General features: G+C 47.8%; 1 protein-coding gene across 6 annotated transcripts in view; it reads right to left on the bottom strand.

Annotated features, from left to right (window-relative positions):
• The window catches only part of FYCO1 (FYVE and coiled-coil domain autophagy adaptor 1), a 917765-nt gene that overhangs the window by 812722 nt on the left and 86173 nt on the right, over positions 1-18870 (bottom strand). For all 6 annotated transcript variants that reach the window (XM_086964932.1, XM_086964931.1, XM_086964930.1 and 3 more), the window contains exon 2: positions 8924-9102. In XM_086964932.1, the coding sequence (XP_086821058.1) occupies positions 8924-8978 (55 nt within the window). In that variant the 5' untranslated portion in view covers positions 8979-9102. The remainder of the gene's footprint in view (positions 1-8923; positions 9103-18870) is intronic.

Consider the following 18870-nt stretch of genomic DNA (forward strand, 5'->3'; position numbering starts at 1 on the left):
TGCCGCTGGCTTGTGCCCTTCCGTGACGACGACCAAGAATCAACACTGCCGGTCTGGTTGCTCCAGACTGGCCCTTGCTTCCATCTTTCCGAGAAGCACCCCGGACCCTCCTGGTCCACCCAAGACGCCGACAGCGACATCCGTCGTGGGACAGCTCGCACCTCCACCGTGGTCGCCGACAACGCCTCCTGGTCCGTGAGACTGCAGAGCCGAGCGTCGCCCACTCACCTGGTCGAGGTGACGGCCAACCGGTGCCTTCCTGGTACCCTCTGACTACTGGCTAGTAGTACGAACTTGGTCCCCTCTGCTTTCAGGTTTCATCGATCTCTACGAACTATACACCACTGGTCGCCGGCCAGCAACTCCTTTTCTTCCGGCTCCTGGCTCGTCAGCGAAGACCCCGACGCCTGTAAGACTTGTGCAGCCGCAGCCCTCGTGGCTAGGTAACTCGGCATTTCGGTGCCTGCATAGCCTCCTTACTCTAGGGTCCCGAGTCCCTCGCTTCCGACTTGCCTTAACCTTTCCGTGTCCTCGGACACTTGTCTTTAAACGTGCACTTGAAGTATTTGCTAAAGAGATTTGGTTGTGCTTAGTACCCTGTCCTCATAAAGAGTACAGGGCTGTTGTGATTCTTAATAAATATACTGTTTATTTTCATAACACTTGTGTGGTGTCCTTTCACTGGGTGTTCAAGGGGTACATGTGTGGTAAACAGCTGGCTTAACGCGCCCTCTCGAGTCTTTAGCCTTAGACTGCTCGTATCCACGCTACTAGGATAGCTGGTCTATAGGTTGACTTACAACCAAACACCATAAGGGTCGTTGGAACGATACATAGCGGTCGCTAGAATAGCGAACGTTGCATATCGGGCCAACTTCTCACAGTACTGAAAAACTAAAAATCTCCAGTGTTCCAAAAAAACCCTTTTCCATACATCTTAGCCTATGTCTTTTACCTACGCCTAAACGAAAAAACACCACTTCCGGTCCAACCAGGAAGTGTTCGAAAAACAGGCGGCCATTTTCGAGTTAGCAGACTAGTAGTTGGAAATAATACATACACTGATGACAGTGCATTATCGGCATATGTATAAAGAGACGAAGGCGAGGTGAAGCTGTTGTTCTCCTCGGAGTGGCACGGGGGTAGGAATAAAGCACTGTCGAGCAGCGGTTACGTAAGTAAAATCAACTACGAACTAACAGCCGAGGTTGACAGATCTTCAGAAACGAAAAGGTAAAACAAGCTCCCACGAACTGAGCAATCTAACAAGAGTGTGCGGCTCTGTCTATTCCCCCTTTTTTAGTTGACCGCATCGAAAAACCCTCGCATCTGCCGGCTCATGAGGCACGTTTTCTGAACCAGGAAAGTATGTATACCACCTATATATATCTCTGTGCCTTCCCTATCATTTGCAATCGCAACTCAGAAAACGAGTAAACCGATTGCATTATCTTCTATCAATCAAAAGAAGAGAGACTTTGGTAGCAATGGGTGTCAGTCCTTCTCTGTGAGTCACTGTTATATGTGTGTTGAGACTTTATGTATGTTTGTCTTACCGATAACTAAACTCTGCAATCAGGAGCACATTTGGTAAAAGCTATCTTCAAATTTTTGCTAGATATGCATGTGTTCTAAAAAATTAAATGACAATTTCAAGTCTAACCATGTGCTATGATTATTTTTCCTTTCTCTTGCAGAGACCACTGCGTCTTTTTTCATTTTTTACGCTTCACATTGGGCCAACTCAAGCCCCGAAGCACAAACTGTTAGCCGATTTTTGCTATCAGTTTGTAGGACTCTAGGCTATACTACTTAGAACTGAGTATCTCCAAGTAGGGACCACCACTGGTCCTGATGATCAGACAGTAGGGGACTGTCTGTGAAACATATCGACCCGGTAGTTGCTAAACAGCCCTACCCCACAACCCCTTTTTAACATTCCCAGCTAGGGAAGCGAATAAAAATATTTTTTTCCACTAGCCAGGGAATTTTTTAACCCTTTTTTTTAAATCACTCCTCTAGGTCCCTACACCTCACCACCTCCACTGTCACTGCACAAACACATAGTCTTTCACCACAAAATTACAGTGCTCCCGCGTAGCTCGTAGGTCGCAGCACACCCCGCCCCGTAGAGGGACGGGAAGACCCCCATGATGAAGCATGACACTAAGAGGTTCTTAGTGTGTGAGGGGTATTTTAAAAGCACATAGTGCCTTCATCCCACTGTTTAGATGAAGAGCCAACCTCCCTTTCAAAGAAATATATTTATAAAAACCCTTAAAAATAAACACTTGCACTTTTTCTTGATAGAATCTCTTTGTTTACACTATCCTGTGTAGCCACCACTTCCATATCTAAAAGGTATTTCCAGAGTCTGACGTCCAATAAAATATAATCTATTCTAGACGGGCCACTGAGCCTATTGAATGTCATTGCACCATCCCTATCCGAATTAGTCCTGCCATTGAGTGCTCTTATGTTATGTTCCCTGGTTATGGCGTTGATTTGAATTGCCCTTGCTCACCATTTTCGAATAGGGGGCAACGACAGAGCTGGGATAGACCATCTGGACTCTTCCCCTTCAGTACCTAAGGGGTCGTCCCCACTCAGAGGTTCAAATGTACAATTAAAATCCCCACCCACTATGATTTTTGCAGAATGTGGACACCTCGCTAACGCTGTATCCAAACTCGTTAATGTTACTGAGGATGTTTCCCCCGGTGCCCCTCTAGCATAAACATTAAATATTTCCAGTCTGCTTACCTCAGCCAATCCCCTACAAGAGAGGTGTAGGACATCCCTACACACGGAGTCATGAGTAGCAACGTCCCAATTCAGATCAATTCTGATCCAAACCAGTAATCCTCCTGCTGGTTTACCCTTCCCACTACTTACTGCGGGGGGAAAATATGAGGTATATCCTGATTTATATGGAGGGAGCAGGCTCCAAGTTTCCTGGAATAGGCAGACATCGAACTTCTCGATGAATATATGCCATTCCGGAAGCACCATCTTCCTTTTTAACCCTGCCACATTCCAGGATAACAAGTGAATGTCTCTGTGGTCTTTAGGGGTCGATCCAGGGGCCCCCTTTCTCCCGCTCCTTTCCCCCTCTTTAGGGATGGGAAAGGTGTCCCCATAGCCAGATGGTATCGATGATAGGATACTATCTCCTGCCTGTCTATTATTGTTTCCTCCTTCCTCCCTTAGTTCCTCAAGCTCAATACCCTTTGGGATGACACTACTTGGACGACCGCCCCTCTCCCCCCTCGACTGTAAACATCAGTCACAGTCTTCCAAACCCGATAGCAATGAGAACCTGTTACCCATCTCCAAGGGGGTGAAGGGCCTCAGGTGCTCCATTCTGCTATTGGTATTTCTGTTGTTTCTCTGGGGTACCGTAATCCAGCCCAAGGGGTCAGCCACCTGAACGGGATATTGGCCATACGGGGCATACCTGTTGCTATGTGTGGGCGGGGGGTTGGGATAGGGAGGGTACAGCCTGTTTGTGAAAGATGGGGGAAGCACCACAGATCTAGGGTAGAAGTATGTCAAAGCCCTCGGGTGATGCAATTATCTCCGCTTCCAGTGGGCCGGTTTAATATATAGTCCACTGCGCGCGGGTCTCTAAAATTGACCACCACCAGATCACCCTCAATGTCTTTACGTCTATTGCCCAACCAATTGAGCCGCCTGACGTCGATGTTATAACGATGTTATGTGAAATGGGCCTATAAGTGCGCAGCCAGTGCATTATTTTATTTTTCAGTTGGGCATAGCCTTCTCTCTTATTATCGGATAATGGCGGGACCCCAGTTAAAACGACCACAAAAGGCACCGCTTGTGGAGGTATCTCCACTTGTGGCCTTTTGGACACTGGGGCTCTGGTGATTCTGGCGCTACCCTGATCCTCCCGTACATTTTGTGCGGGAGCCCTTAAAGGTTCCTTTTGTGGGTCGCCCACTAGGCCTGGTACTGGGATATTTTGGGGCTTTGGAGGAGGCGGTCTTTGATGTTCATGGTCAGCCCTACTGGGGAGCAGTGACTTAGGTTTGGGGGGCTGAGTTGGAGCTATAGCGACTTTGCTAGAAGATTGCTTAGCAGAGGTTGCTGGTTGAGCGACCCCTGTCGCCTGAGCCTTGGCTAGAGTAACCATACTGCTTATAGCCGTCTCCAAGATGGTAAGCCTAATCTCCACTTTCTTTATACTCTCGTTAATGGGCAGGAGCAGGGATCTAAGAAGGAATTCCAAATTCCCCAGTGAAGTGACGGAGGGTATTACATTCGGATGTGGGGCCCCAGAAGTGTTGTCGTGGTCCATAGTATTTATACCCATGTCAGAGGAAGCCACTGCTTGCGATAGTGTCAAGGATGGGTGAATTTCTGGTGTTTCCACAGTTGACCTATCGGAGCAGGCCAGGGGCTTTGCAACGTTCCCAAACTCAGAATGGGGGATTTTGGCTTTACCCTGCCCACCCCTCAATTTCCTTCTCTTCTTGCATGGGGGAGGACCATGCGTCTCTACCACAGTTAATTGTTTCGGCCTAGTCTTCCTCGGTTTAGCTGCAGTGGGGGTCTAGGAGGTTAAATCCATGGCAGTGCAGCTGGGACTTGGGAGAGGGGGGCACTTGCAGCCTGATCGTTAGGCAAACATGGGGTGGGGGTACAATCCCGCAGTAAAAGCGGGACGCCATCCTGCGATAATAGAACTTCGCTGCTGTTTAGAGAACCACCCTCCTGGGTGCCAAGAGTGGAAATGGTGTCGACAAGAAGCCTATTTTTCAAATTCTCAACAGAGCGCCGGCGTTCTGCCCTACGCTCCGCCAAAGAGGTTTCCCTGTCGCCCTCAACTAGGGCCCTTGAGAAGTAGTTATCCAGTGTACCGTTTTTTACTGCCCCTACCTTCCCAGTACTACCCTCTACAGCCAACAATGCCATATCCGTAGTCTGTATCACGGACCACAGTCCCAATGTAGAATAGGCGGAAAGGAGTAGGCCCAGACCGGCCTTCACTGGCCTATGAGGGCCTTAGAGGGCCCACCCTTTGCCCGGGCTTCGCCCCGAGCTTCGTCCCACGCGCGTCCCGCTGCGCGAGACGATTAGACTGCTTATATCCTCCCAGGCGGGGGGGCGGGGCCGCTGCGGGAAGAGGCTGCAGGTGTGGAAAGTGCCTCGCAGTCCCGCAGCGGTGTGGGCGGTGAGGGCGGGTCCAAGTCCGTCAGCAGCAGCTGACTAGCAGGAGTCGCATCCAGGGGGCAAGAGTTACAAATCCAGCGTTGTTCTCTCTCCACGGACAAGCAGGTAAAGCTGCGCCCAGTCAAAAGTGCCCCAGAACACTGAGTAGCCTATATCACTAACGTGTCTCTTTCAGATATCATGGACACACGACAAGATATCAGGCGGGGAGCCATTGGTGATCTCTTATGTCCCACTCGGTGCATCCGGTCAAGCTGGATCTCCTGATCTGATTGGCCTTCCAGAATATGACGAAACAAGTCCATAACAAAGGCCTAAATGTCTTGATCTTCACCCCCGTGAGGCACCGCCCGAATCCTTGTTGTTGCAGCGAGAACGATTCTCTAGGTCTTCCGCTTGGACTTGAAGTTCTAAGTGCCGATCCCTAAGTCAAAGGACCTCTTGTTGGAGCTGGGATACTTCTTCATCATGGTGTGGAACTCTCTTGTAGGGTCCGCAAAAAGGGACTTCAGGACACTGCGTGTGACATGCCCATCAAGGTCCTCCGGCCCCCGCCCCTCCATGGTGCGGCATTGCTTCAGCTCCCCCGGTCCTGGCCTTAAGTAGTAGGTCCCTGACGGACCAGTCTTTACGGGACCTGGCAGCGGCCATCTGCGGAAATTACCACTCCGCTCCAAAAGCTAGTGGGCCGGGCTGCGTGTAGGAATATTGTGCGCCAATCCAACCTGTCCGCGCTGCAGGGCAGGCCTCAAATCCCCGACCAGCATGAGAACCCCACTATCTCCAGGGCAGCGTCAGTGGGGATGAGTGAGGCACGGGCCTCCTAGCGCGACACTCGGTGGGCCCGTGTGTGGTATACCGTGGAGCAAGGGGCCCACTCCGCACGCTGTCCGCTACCAGCTACAGACGCGCAGTGGAGGCTCACCTCTAAGTCGACTCCTCAGGGGTGGCAAGCTAAATCTCAGGCCTGGTGACCACTGTGTCCCTGATCTGCTCACAGGGCCTGTCCCGTTGCCGGAATTCCCGGTGTTGCCATTGCTGTGGTGCTGCTGGGGGGGGTGCTCAGTCGATTGCGCCACTGCCTCTCCTGGGCGCTCACTCACAACCTGGCAGCCGCAGTTTCAGGTCCCCTCTGGCCTGCCCCCTCAGGGACAACGCGCTACAGTGGAATCGTCTCCAGCCTCACTCTGGGACCAAACAGATCCCGCTTACTCTTGGCCAGGCATGCCACAGACTACCGGGCACAACTCCACGAGGGTCCTCACTCCGGCCCCAGGCGCCTGCCGACCATGTCAGCTCAAAGCGTGGCGCGGCCCCCCCCAGCGGCGGTGGCTGTGTTGGAGGGAGGCGACATCACAGGCAGCCGCACCAGCGATCGCGGCACGTCACCGGCAGGCTCACCTCCAGTTCGCGTAGGTTGGTATGCAGCAAGTCAGACCGCCACCGCCATGTTACCGCTCTGCAGGGCACAATCAGTTGATGATGTTGGGCCTCCCACTGACATGAGCGTGCTTCCTCCCCTCTCTTCTTCTTTGGGCCCGGTCTCCGCTGCACTCCTTGACCCCAGTGCTCGGCCTCCACTCATGGCGTCACGCCAGACCGGCTGCGGGCCGCGACCTCCGCAACATACTCAGGCTCCGGCGCCGACTGTACCAGGTCTCCGCCGCTCCAAAAACAGGTCAGAGGTGCCAGGGCGATGTCCAGACCCCAGAGAGATCCGATGTTACGGCCAGGGTGACTCTAGGGAAAGCTATGTAGGCTGGGCCAGGTTTGCAGGATGGAGCAGCGAGCAGGCACGTCCTACTCAGCCGCCATCTTGGCCACGCCCCTCGCTACTTAATTTTTAAGGGTTTTTTACTTGGTTTGGACTTGTCTAGTTTGTGGTCTCACTGGGCAACCAATAAGGCTTTTAGGAGCCCTCAGGTACAGTCAGTAGTCCCTTGTGAGACTGCTTAAAAGCATATTTTTAGAAAGGCCGGTGATCCACTACTCAATTCCCTTGTGGGGCCTCCCTATAATGCTTCGAGCATTCAAAATATTGCTTTATTTCATTCCTTGGAGATTGCCATCCTATGAGTTTTTCAGATAATGTCTTATTTTGCGTTGCAATTACCTCAGGAAGGAGGATCAGTGGGGTAGGGCACTTCTGAATTCAAATTATTTTCCGGGATTCTTCCCAAATTATTTTTAATGCCACATCTAGATGTTGAAAGGTTGTTTTTTTTGCTTGTAAGGTTTGGATATTCAGGGCAAGGCTTAAGGCCATCATCAGCAACTCTAAGTAGGTGGCCTAAGTAAGCCCTTATAGAGGCCTTTGCAAAGCAGGGTGAGTCTCTCTCAGCCAGGAGCAGAGAAGATCAACCAAGGGGATGTGAACTTACTGGGCAGCATTGAAGGTGAGTCATTGGCTGACATATATAATACTGCCACTTGGTCTACTTCCCGTACCGTCATGAAACAATGAAATGTAGACTGAAATTGGGAATATGGGTCTTTGATTTTTGGTTCCGTGGTGTTAGATACAGTGGTGAAGTAAGAATGGAGTGAATAAATCTTTAATCTGGAAACAATTAAGGTTTGGTTGTATGTATTGGCTTGGTTGAAGCTGAATTAGTGCCTTCGGTAAAGGACAGGAATGAGAAAGGCAACATATGAGGTGATTACTTACTGGAAATCTTCATTACTCTGAGTCCTGGTCTTTTCGTCACACTCCAGTTTTCCCATCCTTTTGGAGGGGAGAATTCAACTTAAAGGGAAACAACAGGGAGGGGTGACTATTGCTTCCAAATGTGAGAGCTAATGGAAGGTGTGGTAGGAAGTAGAAGCCATTTTAGGGATGGGAATGTTATGTTTAGCTGGGGTGAGAAGTGAGGAGGTGCTCAGCATGTAAGCACTGAGACGAGGAAGACCAGGACTCAGAGTAATAAAGATTATTGGTAACTAGGCAGGCCATTGTGCGAGATCCTATACAATATTCCATAGCAATACATATTACACTTTATTCCATCGAACGAATCACAGATAGACCCGTATATGGCTTTTGTAGATCCTTAAATTAACGCACAATTCACAGCTACCTCTTTCACAAATCATAAACCAGGAGGCGGGCCTTGAAATCTACCCAGACAGTACGCACTTGATTTGTTTACGGCCTGTAGCCACATGTCTCAAACACTATAATCTACCAACACCACGCCTATAATAAAGTCACACATATTAAAACAGCATGGGAACCACATGTATACTACTCCAGCTAAGTCAATCAGAATGCAGGCCCGACCTCGGGGTGCAATAAAGTCCTTGAACCCCCAGCATGAAAGCACATGAGCCCGTCTGCCCTCAGGCACTATTAGTGTCAGAGTGTGCAATAATTAAATAACTGTAGCACAAAATAAAGTAAAATAAAATTACACAACACAACAAAACCATAATATGAATTTAGCCTGCTCTTCAAATACGTCAGCACAATCTAAATATGTCGATGGTTGTTGATGCTATTCAAAAGGAAGTTACTTTTATTCTGGTGTTGTTTTTAATGAATAGTAAACACACACAGTATTAAATGGTATTATATTATATCATGAAAGTAACTTAAAATGTGAGCTAACCTCCACATCGCATAGGTCATATAAAAGATCGGACAATTGCAAAATAAATAGAGAGAGAACACTGCAAGCTCTGGGCACCCTGCCCGGCCAGACAATGAGCTCAGTGCTGCATACTGTACCTTGCAAATCTCGGATAATCCTCTGCAGCTGGCTTCCTTCGGCATTCGTGGCCATGATGGAGGCAAGGGTCAGGCCACTCCAGGATCAGTTTTTACAGTCAAGGAGAAAGAGTGCTGCTACCAGCGCGTATTTGCATCCCAACGTGAAGCATGTTTCGGCCTTCCGCGTAGATTGAACCCTGAAAAAGAATGAATGACAAGAAACGCACCCAATTAAAAGAAGTGTTCATATGGAAGGTCACAATTGCTTCTGTGCAAGACCCCTTCCACTGCATTCGTCCCTCGACCCGCTCCTACATGGGCTGGTGTCAGAAAAGGCACCCAAATGCGGTCCTGCACACCAGTGTTTTGAAAGTCATAAAGCTGACACTGCTAGACTCAACGACCCCATGAAAACAGGAGATGGCTTAATCCAACGTCCTGTGTCATGGAGTCCGCCATGAATCTAAAATGGCGCTAAAGCGCGTGATTATGTATAACCATGTAACAAAAAAATACTAGCTGGTTATAGGTATGCTTGTGTTTAGAGGTGAGAGGGGAAGGGGTCAGCGGTTTTATCTTCTTCACTCAAGGTTTCCGCTTGCTATGATTTCTCTCTGCCTTGCCCATCACAAATTAAGTCTCCAGTGTTTGTAGTAAGTGTGATCCACACGCTTCTGTGCCCTGTGTAAGACAGGAGGTGGATATGAGAGATGGTAAGTGAACGCCATCCATGCGCCAGGGTGGCCGTGCTCCACTGTCTCCACAAAGAGAACCAGGAAGGGCCAGTGATGGTCTGGTAGACACACTGGGGACAACACAATAGGGAAACAATGGAAGGATGGCTGTGCAACAAAATACCCTTGCAGCTGACAGCGCGAGTGTACCCTCACTGCAGCAGAAACGCCGCTAGCAGACCTTGTTTATTCAAGTAGGCATCTCCTCGGTCTAATAATGATTAGGGACATGCTAATATGTATTTCTATTTCCCTATATTGCTACCTCAATAACACTGCAGGGCTTTTTATTAGCCACTCAAAGCCAGGGCCGGACTGACAGTTCCAGGCACCGGGCAATCCCCGGGTAGGCTGGGTGGGGTGGGGGCCAGTTTTATGATAGGGGGCCGGTTCTCTTGCTGGGGGCCGATTTGGGCATGTCAAACCGAACGTACAAAGTAAAATTAAACATAATATTGGATTAAGAACAACCCTCCGTGACGTGACATGAGCCAGCTGATTTCAATGTAATTTTGGCAGCAGCAGGCAGCCTACTATACGGGACTCGTAATTTATTTAATAAAAACACCTCACCATGTGTTCTTGATGATGAGGGACGTAGACGCAGGCAGCGCGCAGATGTCACCTCCTCCGCGTCTGCGCGCTGTGGCTTTAGTAAGTTGTGGGGTCTGCTGCCTGTGATGCTCATGCGCATTTGGCTCACGCTATAAAAAGTGCACCCAGCGTGACTCCGAGGTCGTGGAGGCGAGGTAGGCATGACATCTAGGCCAGGGAGGGACTGGGAAAGAGCGAGGCACCCTCTAATTGTATGCCCCCTAGATCGACTGCTGCCCGCAGGTGAGTCTATTTACGATTGGACCGCATACCGTCCAGACGTTTAAATTGCATGCAATCCTTAAATCCTCCTGCTCTGCCTCCTGATCTGATTCATACGCGGTGGTGCCGCAGAACAAAAGACGTAAGGCCTTCTAGGGGTGGCCATGTTCAACCTCCATATCCTTTGGTATCCATCAGACTTCAGCTCGCAACTTCCAGCTCTTTGGAGTATGACAACAGAATCTGAGTTGCAAATAAAATCAGCTGCAAGCAGTCTATTGGTAGTTGTTCTATTAAATAACTTTCCTTTCTGCCGGTTTTCATAAATCTATGTCCTGCACTTTCTTCAGGGGAGTGTAAAGTAGTGAATACCTGTTCTACTAGACCTTCCCACATCCACGCCTGTTTTAGGTGTCTAGGATTAAAATTGATCAAAACTGGGATACAGACCCGGACTGCTAATTCTGCCAGCCTGGCACTTTGCCAGTGGGCTGCGGGCTCGGGAGATGCTTTCATTGCATAATAGGACACGACCGAACATGTCCCATGGCCGCACTCCAGTCATGGTTTTCTGCAGTGCATGGGTAGTTTGAACATTTCTGCCAGGCCAAGTTAGGTTTCTAGTTTCCTGCCCGGAATACAAATGTCTCAGCATCACTGGGTTTTAAGTCACTGTGAAGGTTATGTTATGTTCTTGTAAAGTGCCCGTCCTCCTTATCGGGTTTCTTAGTGCTAAACACGAGGTGGGTTTGGAATCAGGAAATTAGTTACCAGCGTAAAGTATAGTAGTTTTTTTTTTGGTCTGGGTTTTGGCAGCACAGCCATCAAACAGACCTAATCACAACATGCAAACAGTGGTCTAGGGGTCCACCTCTTCCAACCATCAAGTTTCTTCGACCAGCCTCTTACAGCCTCCTTGGTGTGAGACTATGTCAATCAGATCTTGACTCAACACAGAGGAGTATTCATCTCTCACCTAATGCTATTGCTATTTAGGTGCATCCTTATGCCTCCTCTGGAGTGCTAACATTCAACTGCACAAGTGATTACCTTACAATAGCTCTCTCTGTCGGCTCCTGGTGGCTGTCTCCTGTGACCCTCATTCTAAGGTGCTAACACTGCATGCGTTGGTACATTAAACCCATAAATATTGGCTCTTCGGTGCTTGTTACTTTAAAATGTGTTCCCCATACGAGAACCTTTCCCATTATCCTGCAAGAAATAAAATACTTGCAGGGGTTTGATGATACTAGTTCCAAACAATTCAGAGTTAAAATAAGTCATTTTACAGATCTTTAGTCGTATATAGGAGAGGGGGGAAAAAGGTAGAAAGGTCTGTGCTAAGCAGGAATTGGTGCACTCAGACATGGTAGTACTGGATTTCCAAAGTGAAAGTAAAGGCGGCACACTTGGAGAATTACCCGACACAACATTGAAAGCAGCCTCATTTAATGCGCCAGGCATGCAAACATGTTAAAAGGGAATGGGCGTCTGCCAAATAACTTTCAGGGCCAAGAGCAGGTATTTATGGACCACCCTATGTTGGAAAACCAGAGTTAAACTAGAATGAGACATGCATTTCCTAATGCCTGGCAAAGGAACTGAAACGCACTAGGCAGAAAAGTAGGATTGCACACAGAACGTGGCGTTATTTATTTATTTATTTATTTAATTTTATTTCAAAGGTTTTATATAGCGCTACTGGACCCGAGAGTATCAGAGCGCTTTACAAGGCATGTGAAAAACAGACAATAAATAGACTGAAATTTAAGTGAAAAAGAGTTAGAAAATGTTAGTGTAGCCAGCATGTCTAAAGGAGCAGAAGAGAGTAGAGATAGAGATTAAGATGGAAATGGATAATGAAAGTTGGAAGAGAGGGGGAGTAAGAGTGCGAGGTATAGAGAGTATAGAGAGGGGGAGTTAGGAGGAGTGCATATTAGAGGAGAGGGGAGTCAATAGGTGATGAGTCATGAACATTAGATATCCCAAAACTCGGAACATGTACAGTATCAGTAGCATTAGATACCTCAATATTTGTTGAGAAGAAGTATTTTTAGTTCTTTTTTGAAGAGATGGTAGGAGGGGTTGCAACGGATATCTTTTGGGATAGAGTTCCAGATAGTGGGCGCGTTACGAGAGAATGCACAGGATTGGGTTTTTTGACATTTTAGTCTAGGAGGGATGAGGGCAAGGGAGTTTGTGCTCCTCAGGGATCGAGAGCAACCTGCTTTGTGTAGTTTTGTTGCAAGGTAGGAAGGGGTGCTTTGGTGGAGAGCTTTGTGAGTGATGCAGGCGATCTTGTAGGTGGATCTACCTTCTATTGGGAGCCACTTGAGGTTTTTGAGGACGGGGGAGATGTGATCAAATTTTCTACAATCAGAGATGAGTCTAGCAGCAAGGCTGAGGATAGATTTAATTGGAGCAAGATGGATTTTAGGGGTGCCAGCCAAAGTGGCGTTGCCATAGTCAATCCTGGAGAGGACCAGCGATTGGACAACAAGTTTGAAATCATCTGCAGGGATGAAAGGTTTAAGTTTCTTGAGGTGGAGAAGGGTGAAAAGAGCGCTTTTGGATGCATTTTTAATATGAGGGATGAGATTAAGATTTTGGTCAATTCTGATGCCTAGGGATTTGATAGAGTTAGCGGTGGAGAGAGGGCAGTTTAGAGCTTTGATGTCATTTAACCAAAGTTGAATGGGAAGAGAATTATTTTTGGGGGAGAAGATTATGATTTCTGTTTTTTGGGGTTCAGTTTGAGATGGTTAAGATGGAACCAGATTTGAATAGTTTTCAGGGTTTCATTGAGGTGGAGGATGTCTTTGTGAGATTTGATCTTGTAGTATAATTGGGTGTCGTCAGCTTAGAGGTGGTAGTTGATATTAGAATGTTTGAGGATGAGGGTGAGTGGTTCCATGAACAGATTGAATAGGGTAGGAGAGAGGATAGATCCTTGAGGGACGCCGAGTGAGACAGGTTGAGGTTTAGAGAGGAAATGGCGAAGCTTGATTTGTTGAGATCTATTTTGTAGGAATGAGGAGAACCATTTGTAAACGGTGCCTTCCAAACCAAATCGATCTTTGAGAGTGCTGAGAAGGGTGGGGTGGTGGACGGTATCAAATGCAGCTGAGAGGTCTAGAAGGATTAGAACTGAGGATTCTCCTTTGTCAAGGAAAAGATGAATGTCATCAATGATGTTAAGCATAGCCGTTTCTGTACTGCATCCCTTTCTAAAGCCAGACTGGAAAACATCAAGGAGGTTGAAGGATACAATATGTTTCTCAAGTTGTAATAGGACACATTTTTCAAGGGCTTTGGATAGGAATGGAAGGTTAGAGATTGGTCGAAGGTTGTTAGGATCATTGGGATCAGCTGCGGTGTTTTTGAGAATATGCGAGATTTGACCGAGTTGAAGGGAGGCGGGGACACATCCAGTGGAAAGAGAGGAGTTGATAATTTTAGTCCATATGGGGACAATGATGGATTTAAGTTCTTGAACCAGAGGGGCGGGGAGAGGATCTTTGGAGTGGGCAGAAGGTTTTAGTTTGATTATGATATTAGTGATCATAGCTTGTGTTACTGGACTGAAATCGCTCCAGGAGGCATTGTTTTTGGCAGTGGGGTTTGTTTTTGGAAGGGTATCCTGTTGGAGTAGCGCAGGGAGGGGAAAGGAGTTAGCGAGCGATGTAGAAAAGGTGGTCGAAGGAGAGTTATGAGTGTTGGGGAGGGAGTGAAGGATGGTGGAAGGTTGGAGTGATGGTGTCAGGGAAGAGAACGAAAGTTCGATCATGTTGATTTTGTTCGTAAAGAAACTAACAATTTCTTCGCATTTGTCCGTGGAAGCTAATATTTTAGGAGGGCCAGTGGAGGTTTGTTTTTTTACAATGTTAAAGAGTTCTCAAGGGCGGTTTCTGGCCTGATCTAGTTGAGAACGTAGGAAGGAGGCTTTTTCGTTAAAAATGTGTTTTATGTACTGGGATCTAGCGGTTGTAAGGATAGCCAGATTGCCTACGCTTGGATGAGTTCTCCAGATCCGCTCAGAATGTCTAAGGGATCTTCTTTCATTGTTAAGTTCGGGATTGAACCAAGACTTAGGAGGAATTTTTTTTGTAGTTTAAGTTTGATTGGTGCAATTTGGTCAAGGGTTTCAAGAATAGAGTTGTTATAATGGTTGGTAAGGTCAGTGGTGCTGTCAGAGAGAGGATGGAGAGCTAAGTGAGCCTTAATTGCGGTTTCCAATTCGCCCGGAGGAATAAGGTGAAGGTTGCGGGTGGGTTTCTTGGATAGTATGCTGGTGGGGGTGGGGAGAGTAATGGATTTAGTCATGGTGAAAAGGATAAGGTAGTGGTCAGACCAATCTACAGGAAGAATATTAGAGAGGGAGGCTAGATCTTTGTTCGTTATGATAGCATCAAGGGTGGCACCTTTGTTATGTGTGGGAGTGTGGCAGAGTTGGGACATATTGGTGATGTCCATGGTATCGTTAAGTTGGATGACAGAAGGATCAACATTATTGTTCCAATGGATATCACCGAGGAAGAGATTTTTTGAATGTGAGAGTGACGATTGTATGATAAGATCAGTCAATGCTTCCGTAAAGGGGATGTTGTTTCCAGGGGGGTGGTAGATAGCGAGTAGCCGGGTAGTGGGGGAGTCAGGTATGATGAGATTGGCGCAAAGGTATTCAAAGGATGAGGGGTCTTGTAGATTGACTAGGGAGATGTTAAGTTCAGATTTAAAAATTATGGCGAGACCACCGCCTGTTTGGTCGATTCTATCTTTTCTAATGATAGAATAACCAGGGGGGATAAGCAAGTCGAGGATGGGAGTGGAGTGGGAGGTGAGCCATGTTTCGGTTAGGAAAGCAATGTCGATGTTTTCACTAAGAATGGTTTCGGCAATTTCAGTGGCGTGACAGGAGGCAGATCTGCAGTTAATCAACATGCAGCAAAGGGGGGTGGGGACTGGTGGAAGGGAGGGGGGACAAGTAGGGATAGGTGTGAGTAGTTGGGGTGGTCTGGGGGAGGAAGGAGAGATTGCTAGTTCCTAAAAGAACTGGAATAGTATACAGATGCGTAGGGCAGGAGGCGGATCGGCAGTTTGTCAGCGTTGGTGCGGCTGGTATCAGAAACAAATAGATTACGAGGATAAAAGTGTGCAGCCAGCGGACAGAGAATTGCTTTTAGATTCAATTTTTTAGCAACTGCACAGAGCTATCTGTTCAAGTGTCATGTTCTTTTTACTCAAAAAACTCTGTAAGCACAGTAAAAATACAAAGTTGCAAAAAATGCAGTCTGTGGCAGTCGCAGTCATAGCAGCAAAACAAACTACAGATGACTGTAAAGGGGCCGCTTAGCGGTGTAATTAGCATGCGCTGCGGCGACCGCAATTAGGACGCGACTCTGTGATTATCGCGTGGTCTCGCCTGCCGAAGCAGGGCCTCGCCTCTTTATTTTATCTTTATTTTATACCAGGACATGGCGTCATGCACCAGCTCGAATACGTAATGTCCGGGCATGGGTAGACTGAACCGCTACCCCGCCGGGGAACATTACATTCCTACCAATCTTTATTAAACATAAAGAAAACATCCACATGTTGATCTGTTACTGGTTTCGGGCGGACTGTCTGCTCTCAGCTCCTACCCAGTCACAGGTCACAGTCCGCTGCGAGCTTTGGTTCTTCACACCATGAATCCCGCCAGACGGGAGGAGGGAGCCGGATTGCTCCTCAGGCCGTATCTGGAATTCTCTCCCCATGATGACGATAGGGATGGGGCCACTTCCTGCGAGACCCTGCCCTCCGGGGATCTCACTGGGGAGTTGGACAGTCCTCCGTCTGAAGTTCCGAGCGGTGATGGTGTTTCTCGGTCAGATCTGTCCGTCTCATCCATGGGGATAGTTCCTGTGCCATCTTCTACCTTCTCAGCCACTCTCTGTTGACTTGGACCTGCCTCCATACTATCCAGTATTGAAAGGTTGGGAGTTCCAGCACGGACCTTTTTGAAGAACGATACATTCCGTGTGAGTTCTTCTGTTCCTCTCCAGGCTGTTAGCATCGTGCCTGTTCGGCGAGTCACTATCCACGGACGCTGCTCAAACGGGAGACGGAATTTGCTCCCTGGGTGTCTGTCTTTGAAATAGACTATGTCCGTTTCATGGATGGTTGATGCTTTCGCTCTTCGGTTGACACTGGCCTGGACGTTGGTACTGGTCCTTTTGGCTTGGACCCTCGTAGTGTCAATCTGGGAAGGGGCCCAGTTTGGGTGATGGGGAATAGTGTCTCGCACCACTCGACCCATGCTTGTTGGTCCCGATGCCCTGTCTGTCGTGAGATGAGGCGTCAATCTGTATTCCTTTAGGAAGCTATAGATGGCTCTCTCCATGGGCGCTTCCTTGGCATGGGCGATGCAAATGACTTTGAGATAGTCGGCAAAATCTTGTCCCTGAAAGCATGGGCCATTGTCCGTCTTCACCACCTCAAAGATCCTGTGAGTTGCACTGATCTTCTCTACTTTGGTGATTACTTCCGTGGCTGTTTGGCCTCCGACGATTTCTATCTCGGGGTATTTCGTGACTAACCATCTATGCCCTCGTGGTCATAGATGACTATGACCACGAGGGCATAGCGCCCATCCGGAAGATGCCCAAAGTCTATACTGACACACTCCCACAGTCGTTGGGGGTTGTCTTCAGTGATGACGGATTGAGGGCGATCCAGTTGGCCTGACACCTGGCACCATTGGCTCGTTCTGACCGTCTGCTCGATCATCGGGCCTATCCCCGGGAACAACACTTCGCTCTCAGCCGACCTTTTGTCTTCACCATGCCCTGGTGCCCTCGATGTGCGAGATTCACCACCTGTTGAGCAAGGCTTGACGGGATCACTAACCGTGGACTGGTTCTTTGATAAAGGCTCAAAATCCAAAGTTCTACCATTAGACAGAGACAAACCCACCCTCATTACCGCTGTATATAACTCGCCATCCTCACAGACCCCCACTGTGTTCTATTCAAGGCATGCGCTGTGGGCAACAAACACCCTTGTTCTCTACCACAGGAGAACAAAGTAGCTGAGAATAGGTACTTCCATCTATGCACACTGCTGTAAGGTTCACTAGCACTAGTTAACACCATGAATGCTTAATAAAATGACAACCATGAAGGGCTTTCCAACAAGAAAATATTCAAGCTCCAGGGAACACCTAATTATTGTGGTCTAAATTATCCTCAATCTAAAGACTGCAAACCTATATCCCCCTTACGGACCTCCCTCCTGTGACTCTTCTCTAGTCAGTGGGATGAATTAAAGACATTGTGCTGTGTGGGAAAAGCTCTTCACAGTCAAATACTCTCCTTCCTCTGCAAACCAATGATGCCTACCGGTTGACCAGCCGCCTAATTTTAGCCAGCCAAAACAATCTCTTGACACATTAGAAGATTTTTTATTTTTATTTTCTTTATTGCAATTTTCTTGACATACTTTACAACTGAAGATAGTTATACAGAACTCGTACCACTTCATACAGTTAGCAGGACATTCATAAATCAATACGAATGTCCACTGAAGTGTCCATCAAACCCTCAATCAGCGAAAGCATCATCAACATGTGTCACGTTGGTAATTTGATAACTTGTAAACCAATTCCCTCCCCAAACTGAAACCCCCCTCCCACCGGGTCCACCCCTCCAAAGGCCTAGAGAACAAACATTCAGGTCGGGGTATCCTCCCGCCTCTCCCGTTGTCTGGGGGACTCTGTTCCATCCGGACTATCTCCCGTGGCAGTCACTTGTGTAGAGCTGGGGGCGACCCAGTCTATCTCCTGGACCATTAACCCCCATGCCTGTAACACCTCCGGGAGTTTAGCGTCCCTCCTAGTACTGCGCATGTGCCCCTCCTCCGCCAGTGCCCATTCCTTCAGATCCGCTTTCCAGCGTGCTGGTAGTGGCCCCTATTGTATCAACCAGTGGATTGCTATTCATCGCCTGACCGTCACCAGTCCTAACACTAGGAATTGTCTATTGACACATTAGAAGATACTAATATTTTAGGGCGAAAATGCCATAGGCATGTGGTGAATTTATTTTGAACTTCATTTTGTCTTTAATACGTACAGAGATTCATGAAGGCTCGGAATTACAGCGTATTCTTTCAGGCTTTACATTTCCCCAAAATTGACTGTGTTATACTATAATGATATGTTACTTGAGCAAGAGGCCTTTTGACCATGCAGTTATTCCTCCCACAAATTCTCTAACACTCTTTTTCTTCACACAGAGATTTTCGAGCATCCTAGTGGTAGAAACAATGATTTATAAAAATAAGATAAACTGTGATAATATTTTGCTCTTTTACACACAAAAAGGGTAAAATTAGGGTCAGACCTCCCAATTAAGGGTTCCTTGAGAACTATGAAGG

This window comes from Lissotriton vulgaris, chromosome 4_1 (assembly GCF_964263255.1).
Source record: "Lissotriton vulgaris chromosome 4_1, aLisVul1.2, whole genome shotgun sequence".
Lineage (NCBI taxonomy): Eukaryota > Metazoa > Chordata > Amphibia > Caudata > Salamandridae > Lissotriton > Lissotriton vulgaris.